We start from the raw sequence: 26,225 nt of genomic DNA on the forward strand, positions 1-26,225 counted from the left end.
CAAATATTGTAGTCTGGACTGAGATATGGCGAGTAACACGATTACGGCGAGTTAAGGAATATCCGGGCAAATAATGATCTTAGGATACGTTGGGGAAGTTGCTTGTAGGGCTCCTATTGATGCTAAGACAAACTTCCAACTGCTCATCGCTCTCTCGAGTGGATTGCCGAGAACCAAGACTTTGCGAACCGCTAAATTTAACGATCGCATTCATAGTGCAGAAGTAATAATCCTTTCTAACTTAGTCTAATATCCGGACGGTTTCCACAGAAAATAATACACCCGAAAATTAAAAAGGCGAATGGTCCGGAAGAGATTTATTCGCCGTCTCCTTTCTGCAACAGTTTATTTAAAGCATACAAACGGTACAAACTTTATTTACTGTCACTTTGCATATAAATTAAATTAAGTCATTCGGATATCGTGCGTGTATGAAGAGAGAAGAAGAGAGGGAGAGAGAAAAAGAAAGAGAGAGAGAGAAAAAGAAAGAGAGAGAGATAAAAAGGTGGAAGTAACAGGAGTGAGAATAGGGAGGAAAGGCAAACACGGCCGTGTTTGTATTTTTCAAAGTTGCCGACCGGAGAATCGACCGTGATCCAAGATTTTCCCGGAGAATTCGGATCGCTCGCTGCCGAGCGAGCGAAGCGATTCCATTCACGCGTCGTTGGGTTCGCCGATACGATTGCTGCTCTATTTTTTTTTTTTTTTCTTTTCAGGCTTTTCTCTCTACCATTTCGTCCGTTCCGATATTTCTTTCATTCTATATCGCGTCGTGCGCCGAGTATATGAATCCAATATTCGTCAAAGTGACACGAGAAACGAATGCGGTAGACCGCAGAAAAGCAATGGCAGATCTACGTGTTTCGCAACTAGAAACACGTGAGTATTGAGATTGCTTTGTCCGAGAAATTTTGATAATAACGAAATCAGCTCGAAATAGAAAATATCATTTTCCATCTTGCCAATTTCGTTTGCATCGCCATCGATTCCAAAGATCGTAAAGCGAACAGATAGACGACGAATAATCGTCAGAATTTCCAAGCTTTTTTTCTTTCTTTTTTTTTTCTTTTTTTAATTCGCTCACGTAACAGTAATAGATCAGAAAACGCATAAAATTAGTAAAGACAAAACTACTTCGTTAATGTTTAAATCTAATCGGAAAAAGTTGTTTGAAACTTCAAATGTCGCGAATGTCCATTCTGCCACTTAAATTGTACGACGTCGTTTAGAAACATCCTTTGAATATTCTCTTATCATTAACAGCATTAATAAACGCGAACATCAACGCGGGTGCTCGTTTTAGCAAAAGAGTAGAATTTCATTGCTAAATAAAACGTAATTAAGTTAATAAACGAACTCAGAACACTTGGACCCGATGATTCTCGCGGTCGCAAACGACGATGTTGCCGGTCGAGGTAACGGCGACTCCCTCGAGACCTTTAAATTCGCCATCGCCGCTGCCCCAGCAGCCAAAGGACTTGAGGAAAGTGCCGTCGGGGCTGAAGATCTGTATGCGGTTGTTGCCGGAGTCGGCGACGACGATGTAGCCTTGATCGTCCACGGCGACGCCCCGCGGGAACTTGAATTGACCCTCGTCTGAGCCCTCCGAGCCGAAGGACGTCAAAACGCGGCCATTCACGTCGAATATCTGCACGCGGTGATTGTTGCCGTCGCTGACGATCACCCGATTTGTGTTACTCACCGCGATGTAGTGCGGATGTTCCAATTGACCGCGTCCGCTGCCGCACGAGCCAAACTTGCCCACGAACGTGCCATCCGATTGAAATACCTGCGAGCGACATTCCGAGTCGGGTAATACCATTAATACTGGTGTCGGAGCGCGGTGCTTTTAAGTATCGTTAAAATTCTACGAGACATGAAAATTTACGGAGCTGCGCTTCCCGGCCGCCCTTTTGCCATTCTACCGTACCTCGGATATTTTAAATAATTAAATTATCGACACGCCGCGAAGGGAATATTTGCGAGAAGGGAGACTGATGTTAATCAACGCTACTTTCAAGTGGCAATTAATTCGCCGAGTCGGTCGATTCGACTTTGCGTCGGAGCACGTACCTGCACGCGATGATTTTCTTTGTCGCATACGTAGATGAATCCAAGGGCGTCGGTGGTGATGCCCCACGGATAATTGAATCGGCCGTCGGCGGTGCCCTGAGACCCGAAGGCTCGCAGAAAGCGGCCGGACGGATCAAGCACCTGGATTCTGTGGTTGTAGCGGTCCGCGATGATGTACTGGCCGATTCGGTTTACGGCCACCCCGGCGAGGCAATCGAACTCACCCTCGCTGCTGCCGTACGTTCCGAACTCCTTCATGAAGCTTCCATTACTGTCGAATACCTGCGGACCCACCGGCGCACGGTCGCTTACATCAAGGACCAATATTAAAATCGGTCCGAGGCGGACCGCAATAACTATAGAGACCAGAAATTTTCTCCCGTACTCTTATTTACGATTATCGATACTACCGCCCGTAAAACTCTAAAGCTCTCGTACTTCGGCTTTACGTGCTCGTTTTAAGTTAACTGTTATTACTGCAAGCGATGCGATTGATTTATCGGAGCGTCAATATTGAATTTAACAAGTTCGCTAAACGGCGAAATAATTCAATTTATAAGATTTCTTTTTTTTTTTTTTTTTTAATATGATATTTTCGTAATTTTATCGCGACTAACAGTTCACCGTCAGAAAACCGCAATTCCGTGTAAACCTTGATCAAGTTTTATTTCATTTTTATTTGATATTTCAATCGCGAGGATTTCCAGGATCGATGTTGAGATTAGACAAGTGACTTACTTGAACACGATGGTTAGAACTGTCGGCCACGACGATGGAGTTGTCCGGGCCGACCGCGAGGCCTCTCGGCCAGGTAAAGCATCCGGCTTCGCTCCCCCGCATCCCGAACTTAAACAGCTGCCGCCGCTTCAGCAAGTAATGACTCCTCCGTCCATTGCTGGAGAATCAATTAACGAAGCGGTCAATAAAGCTCATTACACGTGGATTTCCAATCTTCCTGCGATTATAGCTTTCCCTCCCCGTGGAAACCGTCCGCTCGGTGGTTAATTATGCGGTTACGCGCAAGCGTTTACGTGATAAACGCAGTTATTTTTCATCTGACACGAACCCCGAAACCCTATTGCGTTAAGAAAAGTTCGCGGCGAGAGAGAGAAAGAGAGAGCGAGCGCGAGGGAAAATGAGAAAGAAGCAAACTCGGATATAGTGGAGCTCTGTATCTTCATTGTGCGCGCTGTTCTTAGAGGAATGTTTTTCGTAAATCCACTTTTCAAGAGAGACGCGATGTTTCACTCCAGCGGAAACAGCGGTAGATCTTCGAGAATTATGGGCCGCGCGAGAAGTCCCGGGGAGAGCAACGCAACGGATAACGAGGATAAAGTGTTTTGATTGCAATGCCAGACTCCACGCCGTGTCCGCCGACGGACTCCCTCCAGTTTTCAAGCGCATTTTTGTTCGTGGCATATTTAGAAAGTCTCATGCGTTCCCTTTAACAGGTAGTGCATCCCATCTTTTCTATGAACTGCGAAACTTGCTTCCTCTTTTCTCGGGCGCGAGCTTCGCCGGCATCGAGCAGAAAAACTAAGAGCGAACTACGCGGCTCGCGTTCAACGCTTTCCGAAAAAAAATCTCGCGGTAAGAAAAACGGTGTAAATTTCTATCGCATTTGTAAATTAAAAAAGAAAAAAAAATATATATATGCATGTATATGTTATATAGAGAAGAAGAATTCATATGTCTTGTCTCATGTTTCCATTGCCTCTTCTGTAATGTAATGGCAATTATGTAAGTGGCTCGAGATGCGCTTTTATGTCACCTCTGTGCTCTTACCGTCCTTATATAACGCATAATGTGATTAAGACTCACCTAGTGGAGGAACCTGCTGCCGCGGGTATAACGGGAGCTGCTGTAGGGGACGTGGGGGAGCCTGACGGGTTTTTTTGGTCGTCGTCAGAAGATTCGAAGGATGTTTGCCCAGTGTGCCTAAGGGGCAAGCCCAACGACAGCCTCCGTGACGCCGCGCTAGTGCTGCGAACATCATATTGACGTTTGTATAAAATCACAGCTGATAATTAGTTAATATATGATAAGCATTTTTGTTTCTTTTCCCAGGAACAATATTAAGCTCGCGCCCTGGTGTGATCTATTATGGATACGATGACGTACCTAATAATTATATTGATTCTAATGGGCGTATAATATTCGGAATCATTACGCATACAATGCGATTAGAGCTTTATTGATATCGTACGTGATTGTGTGTTACACTACTTGCAACGTGACGAGCAATTTATATTCATTATGCGGAAAATAGATAATTAATTAGCACACTCGCGCGCGGAGCTTTCATCATTCAATTATTTATAACAAATGTGAAACACCGACGAGTTTCAGAGATTAGATTCGTTCTCGGCTGTCTCGCGCTGCATTTACGCGGTTGAAAATTTCATTTCCGCTTACCTCGACGAAGGTATCGTGGAGGACGAGGTGGGCGGCTCCTTGTCCTTGGTGGTGCGATTGCCGTACTTGCTCTTCAGGTACCTGGCCCAGGAGCTCAAAGCCGCGCCGTCTTTCTCCGTTCCCGGTCGATCGCGCTCTGGACTCGGTTCTCTCGACTTCAGAGCATGGGTGCTGCGACTACGTGCCAACTCGGAACCGGCGCCGTACTTCGCCGCCAGGTAGGCATTCGGCGACTGGGTGGTGGGCGACGGTGGTTCCTCGTCCAGATCAAGGTCGTCGCCGCCGAAATTGTGCGAACTCCTGGAACGAGCCAACCGTTGTCGGCGTTCCTTTAGGGCTGCGTAGCGCGATCTTGTCGACAGCGGTGAGTCGAGCTCCGCGTCCACGTCCCTCTCGCGTTCCCTCTCGCGTTCCCTTTCACGTTCCCTCTCGCGTTCCCTCTCGCGTTCGCGATCGCGTTCACGTTCTCGTTCGCGGGATGCCATCATCGCCGCTTGGCTTCTGCTCTTGTTCAAGAACCTGAAACATTCGGCGGACAGCGCGGTCAATTCACTCGCTATCGAAATCTTATATTCTCTTTACGGTAATTAAGAGAGATTAAATTACTATACTCTTGCAAAAATAATTTTATGTAAATGATTAAAAAAATTTATCGGTACAATATATCCCGGAAAAGTTCTGTAATTATTCATACAAGAGCAATCTTCTATTCGACATATATACATTTATAATAACATTTACAACAAAGTATTATGAAGTAGGATAATTAAGCAGATACAAGAGCAGTGTACATATTTCCGTTTGAATTTTTCTGTACGTCGCTATCGCCAGATGACTCGTAGACTATCCAGAAGCATAACGTGCCCGTTATTAATTGTGGAACGGTCACGACAGCAATTGAATTCGATTTCCCGATGTAACATGACTATTCCCTGAAGTACATCGGTTAATTTGCTTTTGCAATCGTTCGGGGCCTCTCAAGCATTACACGAACTTCTTAAATATTAACCGGCAAATAATAAATCGCAAATAATACGGCCGTTCCAGTTTCTTATTTTCCGCCGGTCAATTTATCTGGGAGAACTTGCGAGTGGCTCGGGTCTTCTCGCTCGAGCTGGACCGCGATTGTTCCGGGTAAATTCGAGTAGATTTTAGGTAACGGCACACCCCGGACATAGGAGGGTACGCGACCCCGACACGCACGCGAGAAAGACGATACCATCGTGAGAGCGAATGGTACCTCTCTGTGGCTGTATTTTCGAGTGAGATTTCGCATCGGGCTATTTCAGTGCGTGCCGCATAGTGTATGCTGCGGTGTGCAAACACGTACGGACGCAATATCGTATAACAAAAGTGCTTATCGACGAACATGAACGAGCAGTACGTCTATATCGCGCGCTATTTTGAAAAAAGGTTTTACAATAGAACCAGTCGAAAGGAACGGCTCGCTCACGCGCGCGTCGCGCGTTTATACCGCGAGTACTGCACACGTTACTAACAATTTCACCATTTTACATTTATGAAGACAAAAAAGGTACATACGTTTATTAGAAAAAAAGAAAGAACAAGAAGAAAAAAAAAAAAAGAACGTTACACGTTACAAAATTACACGGTTATTATTATAATAAATCTGCGAAATTATTACCGCGCTGATTAAGTCCGCGTAGGCCATATATAAATAACAAATGACGTATTTGCCAATTACACGTGTGTACTACGTTAAACTTGTTTTGCGGAGTGCGCCCGTAGGAAATGCTATTTATGCGAAACTGCGGCGTGCGCATTGCACGCGAATATTAAAAGACACAATAATACGGGCGCGTCGTAAATTGCATACTCTAATGAGTACGGGGGTAACGTAGTAACGAAGTTAAGGGGCTAACTGCTTTCCACGTACATGTTGGTAGACTTTGTGCCGGTACCACTATCTCGTTTATAGGATTAAGCTTATGAGGACGAGATTTGCATTTGATTGTCCGCGAATCTATCCATTGTCCACGGCGCACGAAATTCTTGCGGTCTCGAATCATTGTACGGGAAGTTATGTGCGGGCGTATGAGACTTTAACGTCACGTCAGGTTGAGTTTAAGGTATCACATAGCGCATACAAACGACAAATAATGAGGGCACACATGTACATTGCCTTGCGAAATCCCAGCCTTCCTCCGAGCCTTTCTTCTTCAAGCGTTATTGCGAATGTGGAAAAAAAAAAAAGAAAGAAAGAAATCATTCGCCACTACATCAAGCTATTTCGAATATTAATTTAAACGAGGTAACAATAAGATAAGCTGCGAGAGCAGTGTAATTAATTTCTACGCTAATTGCATCTGAAGTGTGGTCTGTACACTTGCCGGAAGCGTTTTATCGTCAGCGAGCAATTTACGGCGGAAGACGTCGTTACACCTGCCGGATCGTGACATTACGGACTTTCGGATGTAATTCGAAAAAAAAGAGTCTATGCTTACGAAGCGGCCACTGATCTGATTCGATTCCAGCTCCATGGATGAGTGCAACCATCGGGGACCACCGATGCGCCGCACTTTTTATCACCGATTCGCGAGACATCCTGTATACATGACTACGGTCAATATGAAGGTAAGTGTTTTACTATGATTCGTACGTACGTCATGCACATTATTCTCGTAAGCGTATTTATTATTAAGAAGCGTGTTTAATATTGAAAAATTGGAGCTGTTATACTTGCAAGATAATCGGGTAATTCGAAAATTACTTAAAAAAATAATAAATCAATTAATTAATTAAATTAAATTACTGATAGAAAAAAAAATGTCAAAGTTTAAAACAAGCAATATTCAGACTTTGGATAAAGCTCCGTGGTTGATTTTCAATTTGGTCGAACAACGTCCCAGTATTTAATACAACGTTTCATCTGTGTACGTACAATAACAGCTCATGTAAATGATTACTGCTGATTAACCACAAATAACTGGGAAAATGTAAATCTCATTGTATTAAACTGTAATTAACATCCCCGGGGCGGAGTTAGTGTTGCGTAAGGGTGAAACTGCGCGATGCGGATGAAATTTTCGGATTGCGTCAAACAATGTTTGTGTAGGTTCGCTCGAATTTGAGAAAGTTCATGAATGTCCGCAAACTTCGGTATAAACATAGTTTATCGCGCGCCCGGTTTGTATGACTTTGCACTGAAAACCCTCCCCCAACTAAGTTCGTATTTCGCCCGTATTAGGTCGGGTCCCAGTGCATCGGTAGAACCGACGTGTCACGAAGTAAGAAGTTTCCAGTTTACGAAACTGGTAGATCAGATTGCGGCGTGGATCGATGGCTCTACATTTCTCCCAAACGGCTGTGTAGGAGCTGCGAAGTTTCGACAGTGTCGATTCGTTATAACGCCGAGCGGGGTGTGCAACGTGCTAAGAATATCGCCTAACATTATGTAGTAATCCATTTCGGCGGGGCGAATGCATTTTTGTAGTATGGGTTACATTGGAAAAGCTCGACCATATTTCTCTTGTGGTTTGTCAAAAAAGAAAAAAAAAAAAAAGAAAAAAAAGAATAAAAAGGCAATTTTTCTACAAAATAAATATACAATAATAAATTTCGCATTACAAACCAATGAGTACAATTTATAATATTATTGCCGAATCAGTCGCTGTTTTAATTAAAAAATATATAATTTATATCAAACACATAAATTATAATTTAACGATATTTTAATTTTTACAGTCACATATTATCTGCGAAAAATACCATAAGCAACTGAACTGTAATGAAAAATCGCAACGAGTGGGTCATAAGATTAATCTTGTGCTCGAAACACACGAAGAATCCAAATTGACGTCTCCTTCTGCCGACCACCGATGTCCGCCGATCGATATAGCGTTGCGATTATAACGTACAATCTGTTAGTGTAATAAATAAATGTGCATTTTGTTTTCTCGTACTTATCGTATCCCACTCTATGGCGTTTCAGTGGTGCCGTACGTGGAACGGGAACAGTAAACGATATCGGGAACAAGAAAACTCCGGGAAACCGAGAGAGATCTCGGAACAACAGGTGAAATATGGCATGGGAAGGAAAGGCGGTGTTATTAACAAGATTTGCAAGCGGGATCCGACACTTTGATGTTATCGCGCGCCGATACTAAGGATACAGTTGAGAGGGAAATAAATAATACGAGTTATTATAAAGAAATGCAGTTTATTTACCACACCGACAAACTGTAACGTATAGTGAATAACTATAAGGAGAGAGTACAAAAACTTATAATAGATACACGTCGCGCGTGCGGAGCCGGTCAACTTTCGCGGTTAAACGAGGGTTGTCCGCTGCCGCCGATCCGTCCGGCGCCGTTTTTCTCTCGGGTATGACTTTAAGAAGCTCGGCAGGAAAGCAGCGAATTAAATCGTTTTCGCTATATCGCGACAACAACGCGTGCACTTGCGTTTACACGCACAGGACAAAAACGCGACCACGAAGGTACCGTACTTGAGCGACGCAAGGTAACGCTTCGTGGATCGAAACAAATATAGGAACAGCGGCACTCGGCCGTAATTACGATTATCACAATGTACAGAAAAAAGAAAAAAAATGCAGGTTTGCATATTAGGATGGTTGGACAGCTAGGTTTGTGAATATTATTCCATTGACGGGTACCTATTCATCTCGGCGGTGTCGGCAGGAGGAGACGCGAGACGCGCAAGTTTCGAGCAGCAGTCTTCTCGTTATTACTCTGATAATTCTTATTGTAATAATATTAATAGAATGCGATTGATTTATTATGCACTTTGATTCCAAGGTGCTTAGTTTCGAAAATTAATTGAAATCTGATTAGAATTAGTTGGCTATTAATCGGAATTCATGTAATGGTATTCGTTAATATCCGTATAATTTATTAAATAATTAATTAATACGAGATTTCAAACTCTATTCTCTCGCATTTGTCAATCAAGCAGCAAAAGAGTCAAACAATTTTAAAAAGCGGCGATTTTTCTTCTTTTTTTCTACGAATTAAATGTTTTACAGTCTACAATTTATTTTCTAAAAATTTAAGCGTGACGGGAAGCTAATAATATTTTTGCGAGGAGCATAAAAGTTTCAGCGTCTCCTTTGGAAAGCTGCTGCGTCGTTACTCTCGGCAACAGTCCCGTCAGTTTCTGCGTACACGGTCCATGGTCTTTCATCCTGAATGTTGAAACCGAGACGACGCGAGATACAGAGCGAAAATGTGAGAGAAGGAGAGTCGTATTTGCGTAACGTCGGGGAGAGAACGACGGATTAAGGGAACAGATTCGTTAGAACGCTGTAACACAGTACGGACACACAGAAGACGGTGGTTACCATTTGCATCGGTACACTCATACTGGCACCGGGCGTTTCCTCGTGCTCGCTAGATCCTGCCTGCTCGGTGCCCTTCGACCGCGTGGCAACGTTCGCGACTAACGGACCGTTCTCAATGTTAGTTTTTGAGTTTACGAGGTCAGCCGTTTCGCTACGAATCGTGTTCTCCTGCGCACTGCCATCCCCAACGCGCGCTTCGTCGACGTCGTCATCACTGTCGTCGTCGTCGTCGTCGTTAAGTATCACCCACCCATTCTCGTCGATGTCGCCCGTGCTCTCTTCGGTCCCGTCGAATCCTGCCGTCTCGCTCGCGGACCCGATTTTACTAACGTCTCGACCGGAGGAGGCTTCAATCGGCGAGGTGACCTGATCGGATTCGCTCTCGGACTCGTCGGAAATCAGCCAGCCATTCGTACCCAGATTACTCTGTTTATATACATGACTTCTTCTCGGCAAAATCTCGGACTCTTGTTCGTTCGGGGGAGTCGTCGCTGTGTTGTCGAACGATCCTGAGGAGAGATCCGCAAAACTGCTCGACTTTTCCTTGACAATTCTCGGGATGATTTCTTCGATACGTGTCCTCGCTGCGTCGTCAACGTTGCCGATGAAGTCTGCGGTCCCTTCGGGCGGGCGATCAACTGCGGATTCAAAATCCAACGGGATCATAGACACCGTTTGCGACTCAGTCTGTAAATCCTGATTTAGATCTTGTTCCGTGATCACCCACCCGTTGTCGTCGAACATCTCCTCGATGCTCCTCTCGTCGATTATAGAAGCGCTCCGGCGCTTCAAATCTTTCTCGTAATGGTCTTCAGGCGTCATGCTGCTTTCGCCCTGGATATTCGAGCTGATACTCAGTACCGTCGTCTCTTCATCACTCTCGGTGTTCGATGATTCTTTGTTTTCATCACCGTTCGAACTATTTTTATTGTAATTTTCATCGTTCTTCTTTTTCTCTTTTTTCTCGCTCTTTACGTTGCAGTTTTCATCTCGAGACTCGTCGTCTTCTTCGTCTATCTCTTCGTCGTCGTCGTCGTCATTGTCTCCTTCTTCCTCGGAACTACTTTCGGAATCGCTCTCCAGCTCGCTGTCGGATATCGTTTGTCCACTGACAGAACTTGAACATTCGGAAACGCTGTGAAGCTCCTTAGATCTCGAGCGATCTCTGCGATCGTCGATCATCTCGGCAGCTTGACTCGTGGTATCCTCGGCGACAAGCGCATCGACGTCTTCCACGATGATTTGAAAAGAACTGAGAACGTCTTCGAAATGACGTTTCTCGGGCGTCTCTTTCTCCGCAGCGTTTCTCGTCGTGTCGGGATTATCTTGAGTCGCGGTAAATTCGTCGCGGCTGCGATCTGCGGCTATCAACGAGACCTCGTCTCCGAAATGACCCGCCACTGACGCGTCCTCGTCTTCGAGCGCGACACCCGCGATTCGACTAACGTCGCGGCTACCCCCGAAAAGAGTTTCCGGTTCGTTAATCGCGCGGTGGGAAGAGGTGGATGAGGTGGCTCGATCGTCCGTAATAACGTCCGTTAGTGCCGAGCTAGGGTTCGTCTCCTGCGATTTAAGCGCGTCCACGTCGGCGTCAGCGTCGGCGTCGCAAGCGGAATCCGCGATTACGTTACCGTCGTCGACGCGACCGGCCGAGCATCTTTCGTCGGTACCGTCCGCGCTAATCGCCCTAGAACGATCACGGTCGAGGGGGTTACTGGAATTAGAAGTGGCCTCAACATGTGCAGTCGTACGACCGTGAACTACGTGAGCTACGAACCTGCTGGTGTAGCCGCCCGGCGTCGACGTCGTCGTCGTCATTGCGCCGCCGCTCGGCGTCGTCATCGTCGTCGTCGTCGTCGTCGCGGATTGCGCGGGGCTGCCCCTCGGCGTCGAATACCTGAGACACGAGTGATCGATCGGAACTTTCTCTCCTTACTTCTAAGCTTCTGGCTACTACTACCACTACTACTATTACTACACTACTACTACTACTACTACTACTGAAAGGGGTTGATGCTACGGGGTGCCGACCTGATCGCGTCCTCGAGAACGCAACTCATCGGTCGATGTAGCACACCGGCACCGATAATCTTTCTCTCTTTGAGATTGGGGTCACGTTTATTTCCTAACTGCCACTGGCTGTTAGGAAAGCTTATCGCGCGTCTTCCATTAGGATCGAGACGCGAGATTGTACGATTAATGAGCTCCGGTGATCTATGTATTTATCTTGTTCTATACATCTCGAGGTGAATCAACGTCCGGTTGTCTAATTCGGTTCCGTTACCATGTAAAAAAAAAAAAGAGAAAAAAAAGAAATATATGTAAGTGGCGATTACGCGATGATAACGTATTCGAAGCGCAACAGTTAACTGTCCACGTTGATTACATTAAAATAGAAATCTTACTTTTAGAAGTCTACATTTAAAAAGAAAAGCGCGAAATATATTTTAATAATTAATTAAATAATCAATTAGGATTCGCTAATAAAAATAGAAATCGATTGATTTCTCGGATGGAAGGTGGACTGCTTTTCTCGAGTGCGAACGTGTGCTTGCGACCGAATTTACGCGCCCTAATGTATTGCGATTCATCGCCAGACTGAGCGGCTAATCAGTTTCCGCAGCGCTACGTGAAAAGTTTCTGATAGCAGCGGGCGCGATGGGGAACGAGCCACGTGATTCTTTTACAAAAGCCGAAAGAGACCGCCGGGCGGGCAAAGGAAAGAGCACTTACAGCTTCTCCCTGTTCTCCTAGCCGTCTTTCGTTTCCTTAGGCTACAGTTTCAAGCGAGAAGATTGCAACCATCGGGGAAGAGAGAGAGAGAAAATGGAGCGAGCTTGCTTCGAAACTCAGCCGTGAGTGAGCGCATTCGTATGCTCCCGAACGCGAGGGAACGTCTGGATGCGTGTGCACGAGATGCTGCCGTTTTCGTAATGAGCGCAAATAAACACGGGTTACACACGAACGAAAGCTCCGCGACGGTTCTTGCGAGCGTGAGCGAACGTGTAACGTTGGATTTTCGATCAAAAATTGAAAAAGCGCGAGAGAAAGGGAAATGGAAATTTTCACACGAATAATACCGGTGCCCGAAAACCGTATAGCCAAAGGCAAGTGGAGAAAGAAGAAGGTCGTAGTTCAACTCGCTGAGTTTCGTTATATAAAAAGCAATATAAGACTTTACGTAAATTCAAACTTTTACATATTTAATTTTGCACTTTTGATTCTACGATTACGAGTGCTATAACGTTTGATAAAAAGTTTTTATTAAACTTCCCTACATTTAGCCTCTCCCTTTTTTTTTTTATTTATTCCGAGCAATCCATGCTTTTTACAATCATTGTCGTACGTAGGTTCCAATTGTATTTTATATCAACACATCGGTGCAGATTTGAAAAAGCACTAATTGTCAAGTGCGTTGATTAAATTTCCAAAACGTGATATCACCCGTAATTGAATATTGAATAAATATTTTATAAAACAAAATATCAATTTTATTTTTTATTATATTCTTTAAAAATAAATTTAAAAATTAAAGTCAATATTTTATTAATTATATTAATTTAAAATTAAGCCTCTTATTTATCGTACAGATTCGCTTTTAGAGTTGAAAAATACTTGCCTGGTGGAAGGCGAGTCTTCCTTGCTTCCTCTTCTGGCTTCGGCGCTGCGAGCTAGCAACGGGCCGATGTCGGTGCGTGCCATGGCAGATTCGCTTCTTTGACGATCTTGAGAAGTCGCGGAAGCCGCGGGGGCAGTCTTCGCCGGATGAGCGTCTGCTTCTGACTCTTCTTCAGTGTCCGACTCCGTTTCTTCGGAAGAGCTACTCGTCTCTTCATCCTCGTCCTCTTCCTCTTCCTTCTTCTTCGCTGGTGGCTCTTCTCGTGGCGTTTGAACCGGCGGCGGTGGTGCCGCACGGTTACCTGAAAAGCCGAAAGTTTGTGTCAAAATAATTCTAGGCCGAAACTGGATGCAATTAAAAAAGTTAATTGACATTGACACGCATTAATTTCTACCGCTTCATTATTGTACTTTATAAATTTTAATTTTAATTTCCTAATTTAAGTTATTATAAATTTTACAGATTTCGAGAAAATCGAATTAACTTTTAATATCAAGCCGAAGAGTCGCGGATAAAGGATATCGCAAAGCGGCGAGGATCCGTCGTGGCGCATGGAAACGTGCGTTTATGCGATCTCAGGTGCAGGAGGAGATTGTCTTTCCTCTTTCGTCGCCTACGTGTTCGCGATTGACGGAAACGCAACGAGAAAAGGGGGAGTCGATCATATCAACTGACAGCGGTGGTCGGAAACAAGAGGTAGTAACCGGAATATCGCCACGTCCGCCTGCGTGTCTCGCCTACAGCGAAATACGCTACCTCCGACTTAACGCATAGGTTTGAGCGGAGAGATGACAACCGGGACACGGTGTCGGAAAAGCGAAGCGACAGCGTTAACTAAGAGCGCTGAATGGATAACGTAATTATCGTGTCGCGCTCCGCACCGTTGCCTGTCAGTTGGCACCAATTTCGGCGTTCAAATCTTGGAATATCGCGCTCGACAGGCACAGCATCGCGGTTACATTTTCGAATTGCAGCGCTGCGTAACACTGCTGATAAACTAAAGCGTTTTACATGCATCCCTCACGACATCAGAGCGATTGCAGTGGACATTCCCGCGATCAAACACGCGCGGCAGGCCTCCTACGTCAGGCTCGATATTCGTTTGAATTAATCTTGTCGATTCCGTTAAACCTCCGGCTCCCAATTTGTTTAAAAAAAAAGAAAAAAAATCTTCGAGATAATTAACGTACAAAAAAGAATATATGTAACGTTTAATTAAATATTTCCCTTAATATTGGCAATCTAAGCGATATTACAGCAATATTATTTTACTTAATTTTATGTATTGAAGACGCTTGGAGTTTGTTATTGCGTTTCTGGGAACTGCGAAAGTTTTATGTGTGCATTAAGTCCCTCGAAATAGAGGCGGAGGAAGGTTAAACGCAAATTTGTCTGTACATCCAATTTCCGCGAGATGCTCGACGGATCACTGAGAAATACAATAGGTGCGCTAGGCGGGATTAGCGTGCGAAGCAAGCGGAGACGTGCTCTCGATTCTCCTCGTATAAACAATGGGTAATAGGCGCACAACGAAATTGGGACGTGTCGTGAATAAAACGATTCTACGCTGCGCGTGTGGTAAAAGAGTCCAACCCTTTGATCGCTATTCGCAGCATTGTTTCCCTCTTCGCTGCGGCGTGCTTCTACACACAATTCTTTTGACCACCGTCAATTTTGAACGTGTCTATTTAACTACGATTGTTCTTTCTTTTAATTTAAAAAATAATTAAAAAAAAAATGTTTCGTAGAAAAAAATAATTCCCAACGGAAAGAACCGCGATCGGTTGCACGAATAAAAAGTCTCTTACTAAAGTTTGAAATAATTCCCTCTGAAAAGTGAGTAATTTTTTTTTTATATTTTTTTTTTTTTTTGATAGCGACCACACTATTGTCCAACTTTTTAAACTCGACTAGGAACTCGTTCGAAACCACGGGTTTCGAGAGTCGAGTTGATAATCGTCTGATTAATTACCTGCGCCTAAAAAACGGCTCTGAAACGGTGCTCTCGGAGTTGGCGGGGCGGTATTCGACGACTCTCTGCCGGTTGCGGTGGAGACGGTGGTCGTCGTGCTGGTCGGAGGTGCTCTCGACAGGTACTTCTGCTTCATTTCCTCGGCCGTGAACGGCGCGCCCGTGCTACGTATTCCGGATCCTGCCGAGCTTTCGGAGCCGGTGCTTGAGTCCGACGAAGCACTCCTGGCTGCGGGGGGAGCGTGAGTTTCCGCCGAAGTTCTCCTGCGAGCAACAATATTACAAACAAGCACGTTAATAACACAGCGTGGAACTAGAACAAGTTACTTGTTTGCGCCGTAACAACGTCGCGCCGCACCAACTCCCCGCTTAAGTCCGATATAACGCGGGCGCCGACTGCGAAGCTCGCGGTTACTACCGCGGCGTGATTAATATCTACGTCGGCAAACATATCCCCAGGTCTTTCATTCCTTCGAGGGACCAAGTTGATTTATCGTCTTAATAAATACTTTTTGCTAAAGCCAAGCGATTTTTCGCGGCTTTAACGAGCTCGCCGTGCACTCGTCTTGGTTCTCCAACGCGCATCCGGTATCGTGCAGAACAACGTCAATTTATGATCAACGGACACCTATCTTATGACTATTCCGCGCACGTAAAATTTCATCGTCAAAATTTTGCAGTAAAGCTTAACGACCTTATGCTCGCTTACCTGGCGACAGCCGGTCTTCTGGCCGGCTGCTCTTCGGGCTCTGGAAGTTCTCTCGATGGCGGCGGGTGAACGGAAACGGGCGTCGAAGTCGGCTGTCTCTCCTCCACCGTCTCGGCGTGGACGGTGGTAGCCGCGGCGTTCTTGTTCTGCTTCTTGATCCTCGAGATCTCGTCGTCCTCGCTGGTCTGCCTCGCCACTGCGGTCGGTACCTTTCTGACTTGTACCTGCGCGATCAAAAAATCACCTGTAGCGAGAATCTGCGGCGTTCCGCCGCGCCGCGCCGACGGTAATCGCGATTGAACCTCGCTCAATTCCCTTCGTGATTTGCAATCCGGATCGTACGTTTCGCCCCCACGGGCGTCGGGGGCGAGTTTACGATCGGGGATGTCCGTTCACGCCAGCCCGACGCGCGATTTATTGGGGCCGCGAAATCCGCACGTGCATTTAAATGCAACGTTATAGCACGTACGCGACAGGTGGCGAATACGTGAATCGGCCACGGCAATTACACGGTGCGCGAGTACACGCCGGCGTAATAAGCAGGTGCAGCGGGATCAAACGGGTGGCGTAATGACAAAACGTGGTAATAAAAGTGTAAAACTGCTGTATTGTCACCTTACACTCGCAGTATTTCACATACAGAACACGACGTTTCGGCTCAACTCACTCGATATATATTACTCTCTTCCGGTCTATTAACGCATCTATCCTATCTATATATGTACACACGTGGTCGTAAACTACTCTACCCCGCCGGTATGCGCAAAATCATATAGAAAATTAACGCTATACGTATTTCACATTATGATTGGCACTTTGTTGACCGCATTCGCAGGTATGACGTTCATACGTCATCGCGTATAGCACTTCATGCAAATCATCGTGGATTAAGATAACAATCCTCGTTACATGTACGTGTCAACATTTGCGTTTGTACGTTCATTGAGCGTTTTGACACCAGCCGCTATCATCCGAACAATGGGATGCGCGACACCGAACAAATTTCGTTCGCTGCACTGGCCGTCAGCGTGGAGAGTTCGTGCCTCCGTCCGTTTATTTCTCCTGCCATAATAAGGGATTCCTTGTGCAAAAGTGCGGAGGTATCACTGTCAAAAACAAATACGATGTCGTCAAATTCACGAACGCCCATTCAGCTCGTGTTCTTAATTAATTAATTATTTTATTGCGTAATCACTCGTTATTAGCTGGATACCAACATTTATTATTCAAAGCCAAATCGAAGAAAACTACTCTGCATTTTCTTTTTTACGTATTAACGTTATATCGTTACTCGTATTTCTTTTTATTTTTTTTTTGTTCTTTTTTTTTTTATTCTTATTTTTATGAAAAAGAGAAAGTGTAAAAAGTTATTATGTTTAATGTTTCATTGTTTCAACAGCGACGTTAATTAAAGATTTTTCCATTTGCCTATTACCAATATCGCCGTGTCATCAAATTAAATCGGCCACGATGTTTTTTCAAGTGTTTTCCGAAAGTGCATGGCGAGGCTAATTAAATAGCGTTTATTGAACACACTCGTGGCCGTAAATTAACTGTATCGTCGACGTTTAACCGTTTAAATATTGATGCAACACGATAATATACGGTATACCGATAAGCAGGGAATGACGATTAAATTCACTGATACGCTTTTCTATAGAGAATAAACATTTTTCGGCCGAAAAAAAAAAATTTACACTGGCCAGCGGATTTGCATATAGATGCCGGACGATTGCTCGATTGTCCGATTCAATCAACTGAGCTCCGTGCTGCATCAACATTTAAAATATGAACGTCCAGGGAGGAAAACAAATGGGTCAATGGTGTAACCATGTGTTACATCGATAAAAATAAAAAAAAAAAAAAAAGAATACACACGGATGTCCGTCGGGGATTATTTGCCGATTGGTACGGATCTATTGATGCGAATTTTTATAAAATTGTTGTTGTCACGAAACAATGTATCCGTCAGTTTTATCAACAACCGCGTTCGTATATTCCTTTCGGCGTTATATACGTCATTGTCATTGGTACTGCCTGAATTTTTCGGTACGAGTGCACATTACCGAAATAATGACACTGCTAGGAACAGTCACGTTTTTAATGCGGAACCTATCGTAACAACGGATGTTTATAGAAGTTGGTGTCGAGGGAAGCAAATCGATATCCCAATATAAGAACTGAGCGACCTCAGATGGGTTATATACGAAGGGTTGAGAGAGGCCTTATATAAAAATATATATATATATATGTAATATATATGTACATTTCGCAAAAATATATTTTGTATGCATATAGCAAATGTGTCTAGATTACGCTGTCACCTTGAATTTTTATTAGCAACGATAGCTGTATATATTTATGATATATTATAATTTTATATTCGAGAACATGCGCGTCACATATTATATTTTATTTCGAGATACTCAGACATTGCGTTGAACTCGAGCCAAACGGTGAACGTATTATTACTTTCAATATTTGAAATGTTAATAATGAAACCTGATGCATTGGTTTTTATTTGACAAATAGCAAATTATTTCTCATAAAAATAAAGAGATATGTAGAATACGTACTTACCAAGTACAGCGATTATATTATTCTCAAACTCTTGTTAACAAATCACCGTATTAAATGCAAAAATTCGTGCAAACGATAATTACTTCGACCGAGATTAGGCAGCAAATTAATTCTTCGCCGTTTAATCCGATCTAAATATTAAATTCATATCTTAAACTAAATAACCTCAAATTAATGAACTAATTTCGGAGCTAAAATAGATCGAGATTTCATCCGCGGGATCGATTTTCAAGCGAATGGGATTATTAAATTAAAACAGAAACTAATAATGAACAAATAAAATTAATCAAATTACGATCTTGATCACCTTAGCTCTGAGGATCTTAACATCTAGTCTGTTGAAAACGTGCTGTTCTAACCTGCGGCTTAGGTGGTTGTGATTGCGGCACGGGCTGACTCGCCGGCTCTTCCTTCTTCCTTTTGCCGGCGCGTTCGCACTCCTGCAGCTTTTTCATGACACGTGGCGAGTCCGTCAGACGAAATATACCGGATAGAGGTCCACGTGCTGCATCCTCCGTGTCCAAAACACGTTCCCGCAAGCCAGACGACTCCTGCGGCGCCGACGTGAATCTCACCGTCGACCTCGAGTCACCATCCGAATCGTCGCCGTCCCGATGCCGCATAAATCGACTCCTGTACCTGGACTTATTTCTCGGCACCTCGTACTCCGGCGCGTCGTACCTGTACACATACGTACGTAAACATACACGGTATACACGAACTTGCCGCGACGACGTGGATTAATTAGAGCCGTCGCCGAGAAAGTAATTCCGGGTCTGGAGAAATCGCCGACAGCGATTTCTCCTTACGATAATCCGCCACCGCGAATTGGAAGCGAATCGAAATTGTATACTATAGATAGTCTTCGGTATTTCTTATCGCGAAGAATAAACGTTTCCCGCCAGAGCTTACGTCAAAATCATTTATAAAGATCTCAAGTAAAACTTAAATCGGGTACATCTAAAGGAAATATTAATCTTCAACAGATTACTCGGGTTAATATTCTGGAATAATTATTTTTGTAAATAATACTAATAATTACATGTGTAATTAACATGCCTGATTTAATATTAAATATATGAGGAAAGATTCGGCGACGCGGACTATTTTATATTGCATATTATTGTACGGTGTAAGTAGATTAAATCAGCGAAAGGTTAGACATGCGAGTATCAAGAGATCGCGTGAATATAAAAAGATGTCTCTCTTCTCCCCGAAGGTAGAGATAACAACTGATCATTCTCGTAGGGAGATCTCGCAAGAACACGTGTCGCTGATATATGTCACTTGAAATTATGACAAGAAGGGACCAATGACAAGTCCTACGTAGACTGAAACGCGACCTGCTTTATAGTCAGATTATCTCAGTTCGATTCGAAAGGACGTTCCGGAGGATTGTCGATGACAGGACGAAATGATATTAGGGATCTCCATCTTCTACTCCCATATCGTCTTCTCCGATATTCCCGCAAAGCTCGATGATAAATCTTATCGAGTTTTTGCCCTTATCTTTTAACTTTCTAAATGTTGGAATGGTATCGGGAACGATGCTGCGCGTATTCTGTGCAAGAAGACACACACGTACAAATAATTTTAATTAAAGGATGGAGAGTTAAAAAAAAAAAGAATCTTGTTTTCTCTTACTCTATGAACTTTGGCCTGGTGTATCATTATTATTAATTATAATGGCGTTAAAAGTAGTCAAAACTTTAACAAACAAATTAAATTTGAAAAAGTTTAATTAAATTTTAATTAAATTTAAATTAATTAAAATAATATGTTTAAATTTTCTATCTTGCGAAAAGTTTCTAATTTGCAATATGTACGTTGTTATAATTATAATTTTTTTTTTTTCATTTGAGACATTTTATGTGTTTCATTTTGTAGATCAGTAAATATTGAAAAAAAATTTTTCTTTTTATTAATTTACAAAAACTATATAGTGGGATTAGCTAAGCGCGTAGCAAAAGATCAATAGATTAATAGACTTTAAAACAGAATAGTTACTCGGTCCATTTAATAATGGTCCTGGTCAAAAACCAGTAAAAATCAGTGTATAAATCAGTTTTTTAATCAAAGTCAGTTTGAAACGTCAGCAATTCGTCGGAGGAATTGCAATATCGCGTTCCACGAAATCCTCTGTGAGAAGTAACCTTGTTCACAGATTGCAATAAAAACCAACCGAAGCGAGTGGTCAAAGATAAATAATTAGACACAAGCTTTGAGCGTTGACCGCTTTCAGATCTGAAAGACGCAGTTATTAAAAAAGTTATCGTCTTGCGTTTCCAAACGAGAGTTTTAAGAATCCCTCATTAATTAACGGTCGTGTCTTAATTGTTTCAATAGCGCGATACTGTGCTAGAGAAATTTGTGCAATAACATTTCGCTATTAATAATCGCTAATCTCAACTTGAATTGAATTACGTAAAGCAAATTAATAATGCATCAAAGTATAATATATATTTTACTTTAAATTTAGAACTGTAAAATTAGCGGCAATATATAATTTATTATAAAATATATATGATATATGTGCATTGGCGTATCGTGTGTACGTAAAAGCCTTTAACTTTTTAATTCGTCTATCTGCATTTGCACTATTTGCAGTATCGTCAAGCATTATCGATTTCAGGCACTTAACCATTTAGCTACATTTCCGTGATACGATATCAGGCGTTGTCACGCTCCAAAACGCTGGTAAAGAACACATGCCAGAAATTGCGACGGCAATAACGATCGTTTGTATATTTCAGCTTTTCACGCGGTGTAAAAAGAAAAAAAAAAAATGTGGGGGAGGGGGAGTGATTGGAACGCGTGCTTTTCGAAACGTTATTGTGAAAAAAGCACGAATAATGGAATTTTCACTCGAATATCACAAGGCAAGTGTCAAAAATAAACACCGCAGAGCGCGCGTGCACATTTCGCGGACGTGGAAACGCATCGCGCGCGAGATTCATTTACAATTCGAGGGATATCTGGTTCGAGCGCGGCCGACAAATTGATGAGACCTTCACGGGAAATAACGGTATTTTCTCTAATAATCGCACAAAACGATCACGATTGCCGTAATTATACAACAAATGCAATATAGGCGGCACGGTAGGATAGCCGCGTCTCCCGCATGTGAAGTAGGTCTTTGCAGCATGTGAGAGCGTTAATTACTAAAAAGTACGTGCTCGCGCGTACCTAAAGCATTTAATTTACATTTTGACGAGGCCGCTTAATAAAACCGGCCGACGAGAGCGGCTCTAACGACCGACATTGCATGAAACAGGCAGCAATTAAACCCGACGCGCCTATTCCAAGCCGAAGGTACCTTTGAGTCGAAATAGAAGGCAAGAGAAATAAAGGAAAGAGCCGAGGAGAGCGTAAGGCGAGGGAAAATGAGGAGATACGAAGCCACGCGTATTTATATCTTACGCTGGAATAAACATGCGAGATATTTCGGAAAGTGCAATTCTCTTTGATAGCGTCCCAAAATACGATGAAGCTTTTTGTACCAAAATTTTGCGTCACGGGTATAAAAAACGTATGGACTTAGAACATCGAAGCGCAGGAACTTTTTGTCCATTTCAACGCCTTTTTATGTAAATGTTTGATTATTATTTCTTGCTGGAAATATACTTCTCGTCAAACATTGAAGCACATAATAATTAAAATGCAATATTTTTCTTTATGTCCAGAGCGTGCTATTAAAATTAATAATTGTAATAAACAACTGTATTATTTAATCCCCACGTATGCAAGTGACGTGCAAAAATTTTGTAATTTCCCGAATAATTAACTTTCTAAAGAGATACAATAAAGATTGCCCGCAAGATTAAATCCGAGCGAAATTCAACGCGCTCGGCAAAATTACAAAAGCCGATCGAAAAATCGTGGATCTGATTGAAAAGCGATCGCTCGATTGATTTGTCTGGCTTAACTGCACCGTAAATATCTCCCCCGCGAACTTGCGAGGAACATTTGCTAGGCACGTACCAATCATCGTTACGCGTTGATCTGATGGCGTTTGCGCTGTTGCACGAATAGAATATTAATACGTTCCATTATCCGGCATCTCGTAGGAAAAAGCCACGGTGTTATCGGGTACCGATCGTTACACCTTCGTGGCGATAAACGATAAAACGTCGCACACGTGTGCGCGCGCGGAACGCTTTTACCCAACGATTCGATTTCCGAAGAAATATATCGGCGGCAATTGTTCACGGTCATCTCACGAACGTATCAGCGCGATACGTCTCGTATCGTAAATAAGACTGCGAGAGTTTTCGCGACGCCTGATTTATCGTTTCGAAAACAGACTGGAATCTCGGTGCCATAAATTAAGGAGGAGCGCTCGATCTAGGGTCGTCCAACGATCTAAGGACACCTCCCGTCTCCATCGACTGTCTTGTAGTTTTTAATCGGTACCGACAAATTGATCTTACTGAAAAATAGCGGAGAAAATAATTTTTTTTTTTCTTTTTTTTTTCTTTTTCTTTTTTTAAACTCCTAAACGTATATTTTTATAATCCACCTGTCCTGGTCTAAAAATTGAAGCTTACAGAAGTGGCTTTTCTGAAAAAAGTTCTATTTCGCGCCAAGCGGTTTTCTCTCCCTAGCCGGTGCTCCGCATTCCCCGGAGCTCTAGGAAATATATACATGTGTGGTATTACCTTCGGAAAAATTTATATCGTTTTATAAGCCGATATTTGCAATGTCCAAGAACGTAACGGCGTTTTGCGCCAAGTGCGCCGAATTAAATATTAAAGAAAAAATTGTATATTAATATTTTGGCTGTGCGTCAAGATTAGAAAAATAGTAGTGAAGGAAAAGCGATAAGAATTAGTTAGTCGCAAAGATCGGGCAATATTTAAAACGGGATTGAAACCGGTTGATTTTTTACAGTGCTAAGGAATAAACACGGGGATACTAGGGAACACTCGAGAAAAGAGACGTAAAAAGTGGCGATAGTTACTCGTATTCAGGAACATATCGATTTCTGGCCAGCCGTTCTTCTTCTTGCTGCCTGTACTGCGAGGCGAGACGGTGATCGCTCTTGCTTCTCATAAGACCGGGCGAGCCCACCGGTGGGGCTAAACTACTGGAGCTCCCCAGCAATCCGCCGCTTCCGCTTTCCGGTTTAATGTTCAATTCGCCGTAACCCGCCACGTGAAGGACAAGCTGATTCGGATCGTGCGCCATCACGAAGCGGACTCGTCGGTTGTAATCCCCCGCCTCGTATTCGAAGTTCCTGCGGAGAACAATCGTCCATCTTCATTCGCCGAGAAATATGACAGACCGCTAAAGCGTACGAATTGAGTCTCGCAAAATCAATAGTATAATCGCACCGCGAACGTTGTACTTTAAAGTATAAAATCGATGGGTATTGCGATCTCATCTTCTACCATTATATTATTCATGAAAAAGATTTTTAATTAATCTCATTTTTACTTGATCACAGTATCGTAGTATTCGTTCGATGTACAGAAAATATTTATCAAGAGTAAAATTATATTGCCAATTATTATTGTCCTTATCAATTTAATATACGTCGCTTTTAAAATTGCAGCCCGTTAATTCGGCGATGTTAATTATTGATAAAGCGCATTATTTCATCGGGGTACCGCGATCGTACGATTTTAGATACAGCAATTTCCACAATTAAAGTATGCGCCTTTCGATGTTTTACCGTTTGCGTAACATGATTATTGTACTTGAGTTAATCAACGTATAATATCGTTATGCGGGGCGATTTGCGTCTCTGATTCATGGCAGATTTTGCGCGGGTTATATATTTCATAATGGCGTGCGTGGTAATGTTGAACGTTAATTACATTATCTAACGTCGGATTTCCGCTACTCTCGCAATGCTATTATCGCAAATCTGCACTGGAATTCATATTGCTCCTACCAATATCAGCGTATTCATATTATATCGATAGTATTCAAATTACGTTGGATGTTAATTTTTCTTTTTTTAATATTTATTTAAGAGTATCGCTGTTTTCCCACAATTTTACGTTTATTTATTATGTCGCGGTAAACTGCCGAGATGAGAGGCACGTTATCAGTTTTCCAACAATTTTATTCCGCAAAGAGACGGAAAATAATATTTTATCGCGAAAAACAACTATTTTTTTTTCTCGATAATAAACACGGCAAATAAAATGTTTCCCTTTGGTTAAACAATCGCGACAAACAATTCTGTTAGAAAGAGAATAGCCGTGATAATTTTACGAAACGTGGGCGTTATTAAATCAAAATGGACAGAGTCGGAGCGTCGCCGTGGGATCAAAAATTAAAATAAAATAGCACGCGAGGGAAACGGAATCGTTTATTTAACAATTTCTTTCTGGTCAACGTCGTAAAAAAATAAAAAAAAAAAAAAAAGAGGGAAGCCCGCAGAATAGATAGCCGATAATAAATTGTACGAGGCTACGACCGCGCGGGATTTAACGAGCGGGCGTCGGGAAGAAAAAGGAGATTACCGGGCAACAAACCTGATAAATTCCACCGTACGCAGGAAGAGCTCCTTCGTGTCCAGAAGCTCGGCGTCGTCCCACGGCACATTTTCATTTATGTGAGCCTCCGCCAGATCGCAATTGCTCTGGATATTCGCGATTTCCAATTCGAGATTCTCTTTGAGCTGAATCAGGCCTCTGAGCTCGGTGCCGAGGTATCGATCGACCTCGTTACGCAGATGTTCCGTACGGTCTTTCAAAGCCTTGCTCAGCCTCCGATAAATCTCGTCCACCTCCTCGGCGACCGAGGCACAGTTTGTCTGCAGGCCCAGAGTATTTTTCTCGACCAAAGCCAGCGCGTCCTGCAGCCTGTGGAGACCTCTGCGTACCTGCGAACCCACAATCGCCGGATCCGGATTTGACAAGCCGGAAGTGCAATTCCGCGTTAAGCCTAAGCGCGCCGCGGTACCGCTTGCAATTGCAATATTGATTATGCGGATGCCAAACGGACATGAATAAACGTGTTCAATTATCGTGACTATTAATGTAAATCCGTAGAACGTTATCTATATAAATTTTCAGCCGCTTAAAAATACTGGCAACACGTGAAAAAAGAAGAAAAAAAAAAAAAGAAAGTTATGCGCCGCTGGAAGAAACGATAACGCAAAAATAAAAGCACGATGCGATATCATGTACGTGCTCTGAAACATCCTATTTTTCTTCCTAATATTTTTGTAATCATATATGGACGTTTGCTTTCACAATAAACGTTCTATTTTTATTCCTAATATTTTCGATTCCGCACGAAAGCTTGCTTTCAATAAACCTTAAATAAAATCCCTCGGTTTAGATGCTTCTGGGGCAGATAAACGCGTCGATGAATATATTTGGTCCTCATTACAGTTATGTTGTAACTGCATGGCCTAGATACGTATTTGGAGATCTGTGTAAACGCGTTGGCGAATCTAAATAGTTGAGTTAATAAAAAAATTAAAACAAAAATTAAAAAATGATGAAAATAATAAACAGTTTGGACTTTATAAATGTTTCAGTGCAGGCCTCGGAAAGAACCGCGGTTTTACGTTACACGTT

At 43.0% G+C, this 26,225-nt stretch overlaps 1 protein-coding gene across 3 annotated transcripts in view; it reads right to left on the reverse strand.

Annotated features, from left to right (window-relative positions):
- Positions 1-329: 329 nt before the first annotated feature.
- The window catches only part of Tn (tripartite motif containing protein thin), a 58,598-nt gene continuing 32,702 nt past the window's right edge, over positions 330-26,225 (reverse strand). For 2 of the 3 annotated variants that reach the window (XM_070672358.1, XM_070672360.1), the window contains 13 exons: positions 25,173-25,522; positions 23,648-23,923; positions 19,047-19,368; positions 16,108-16,331; positions 15,400-15,662; positions 13,428-13,728; positions 9,809-11,705; positions 6,954-7,054; positions 4,489-5,007; positions 3,895-4,056; positions 2,812-2,968; positions 2,074-2,355; positions 330-1,789 (listed from right to left, as the gene is read on the reverse strand). In XM_070672358.1, coding sequence (XP_070528459.1) covers positions 1,358-1,789; positions 2,074-2,355; positions 2,812-2,968; positions 3,895-4,056; positions 4,489-5,007; positions 6,954-7,054; positions 9,809-11,705; positions 13,428-13,728; positions 15,400-15,662; positions 16,108-16,331; positions 19,047-19,368; positions 23,648-23,923; positions 25,173-25,522 — 5,286 coding nt within the window. In that variant the 3' untranslated portion in view covers positions 330-1,357. The remainder of the gene's footprint in view (positions 1,790-2,073; positions 2,356-2,811; positions 2,969-3,894; positions 4,057-4,488; positions 5,008-6,953; positions 7,055-9,808; positions 11,706-13,427; positions 13,729-15,399; positions 15,663-16,107; positions 16,332-19,046; positions 19,369-23,647; positions 23,924-25,172; positions 25,523-26,225) is intronic. The other variant, XM_070672359.1, reaches the window with a different exon arrangement.

This window comes from Cardiocondyla obscurior, linkage group LG25 (genome assembly GCF_019399895.1).
Source record: "Cardiocondyla obscurior isolate alpha-2009 linkage group LG25, Cobs3.1, whole genome shotgun sequence".
In the NCBI taxonomy this organism is placed as follows: Eukaryota; Metazoa; Arthropoda; class Insecta; order Hymenoptera; family Formicidae; genus Cardiocondyla; species Cardiocondyla obscurior.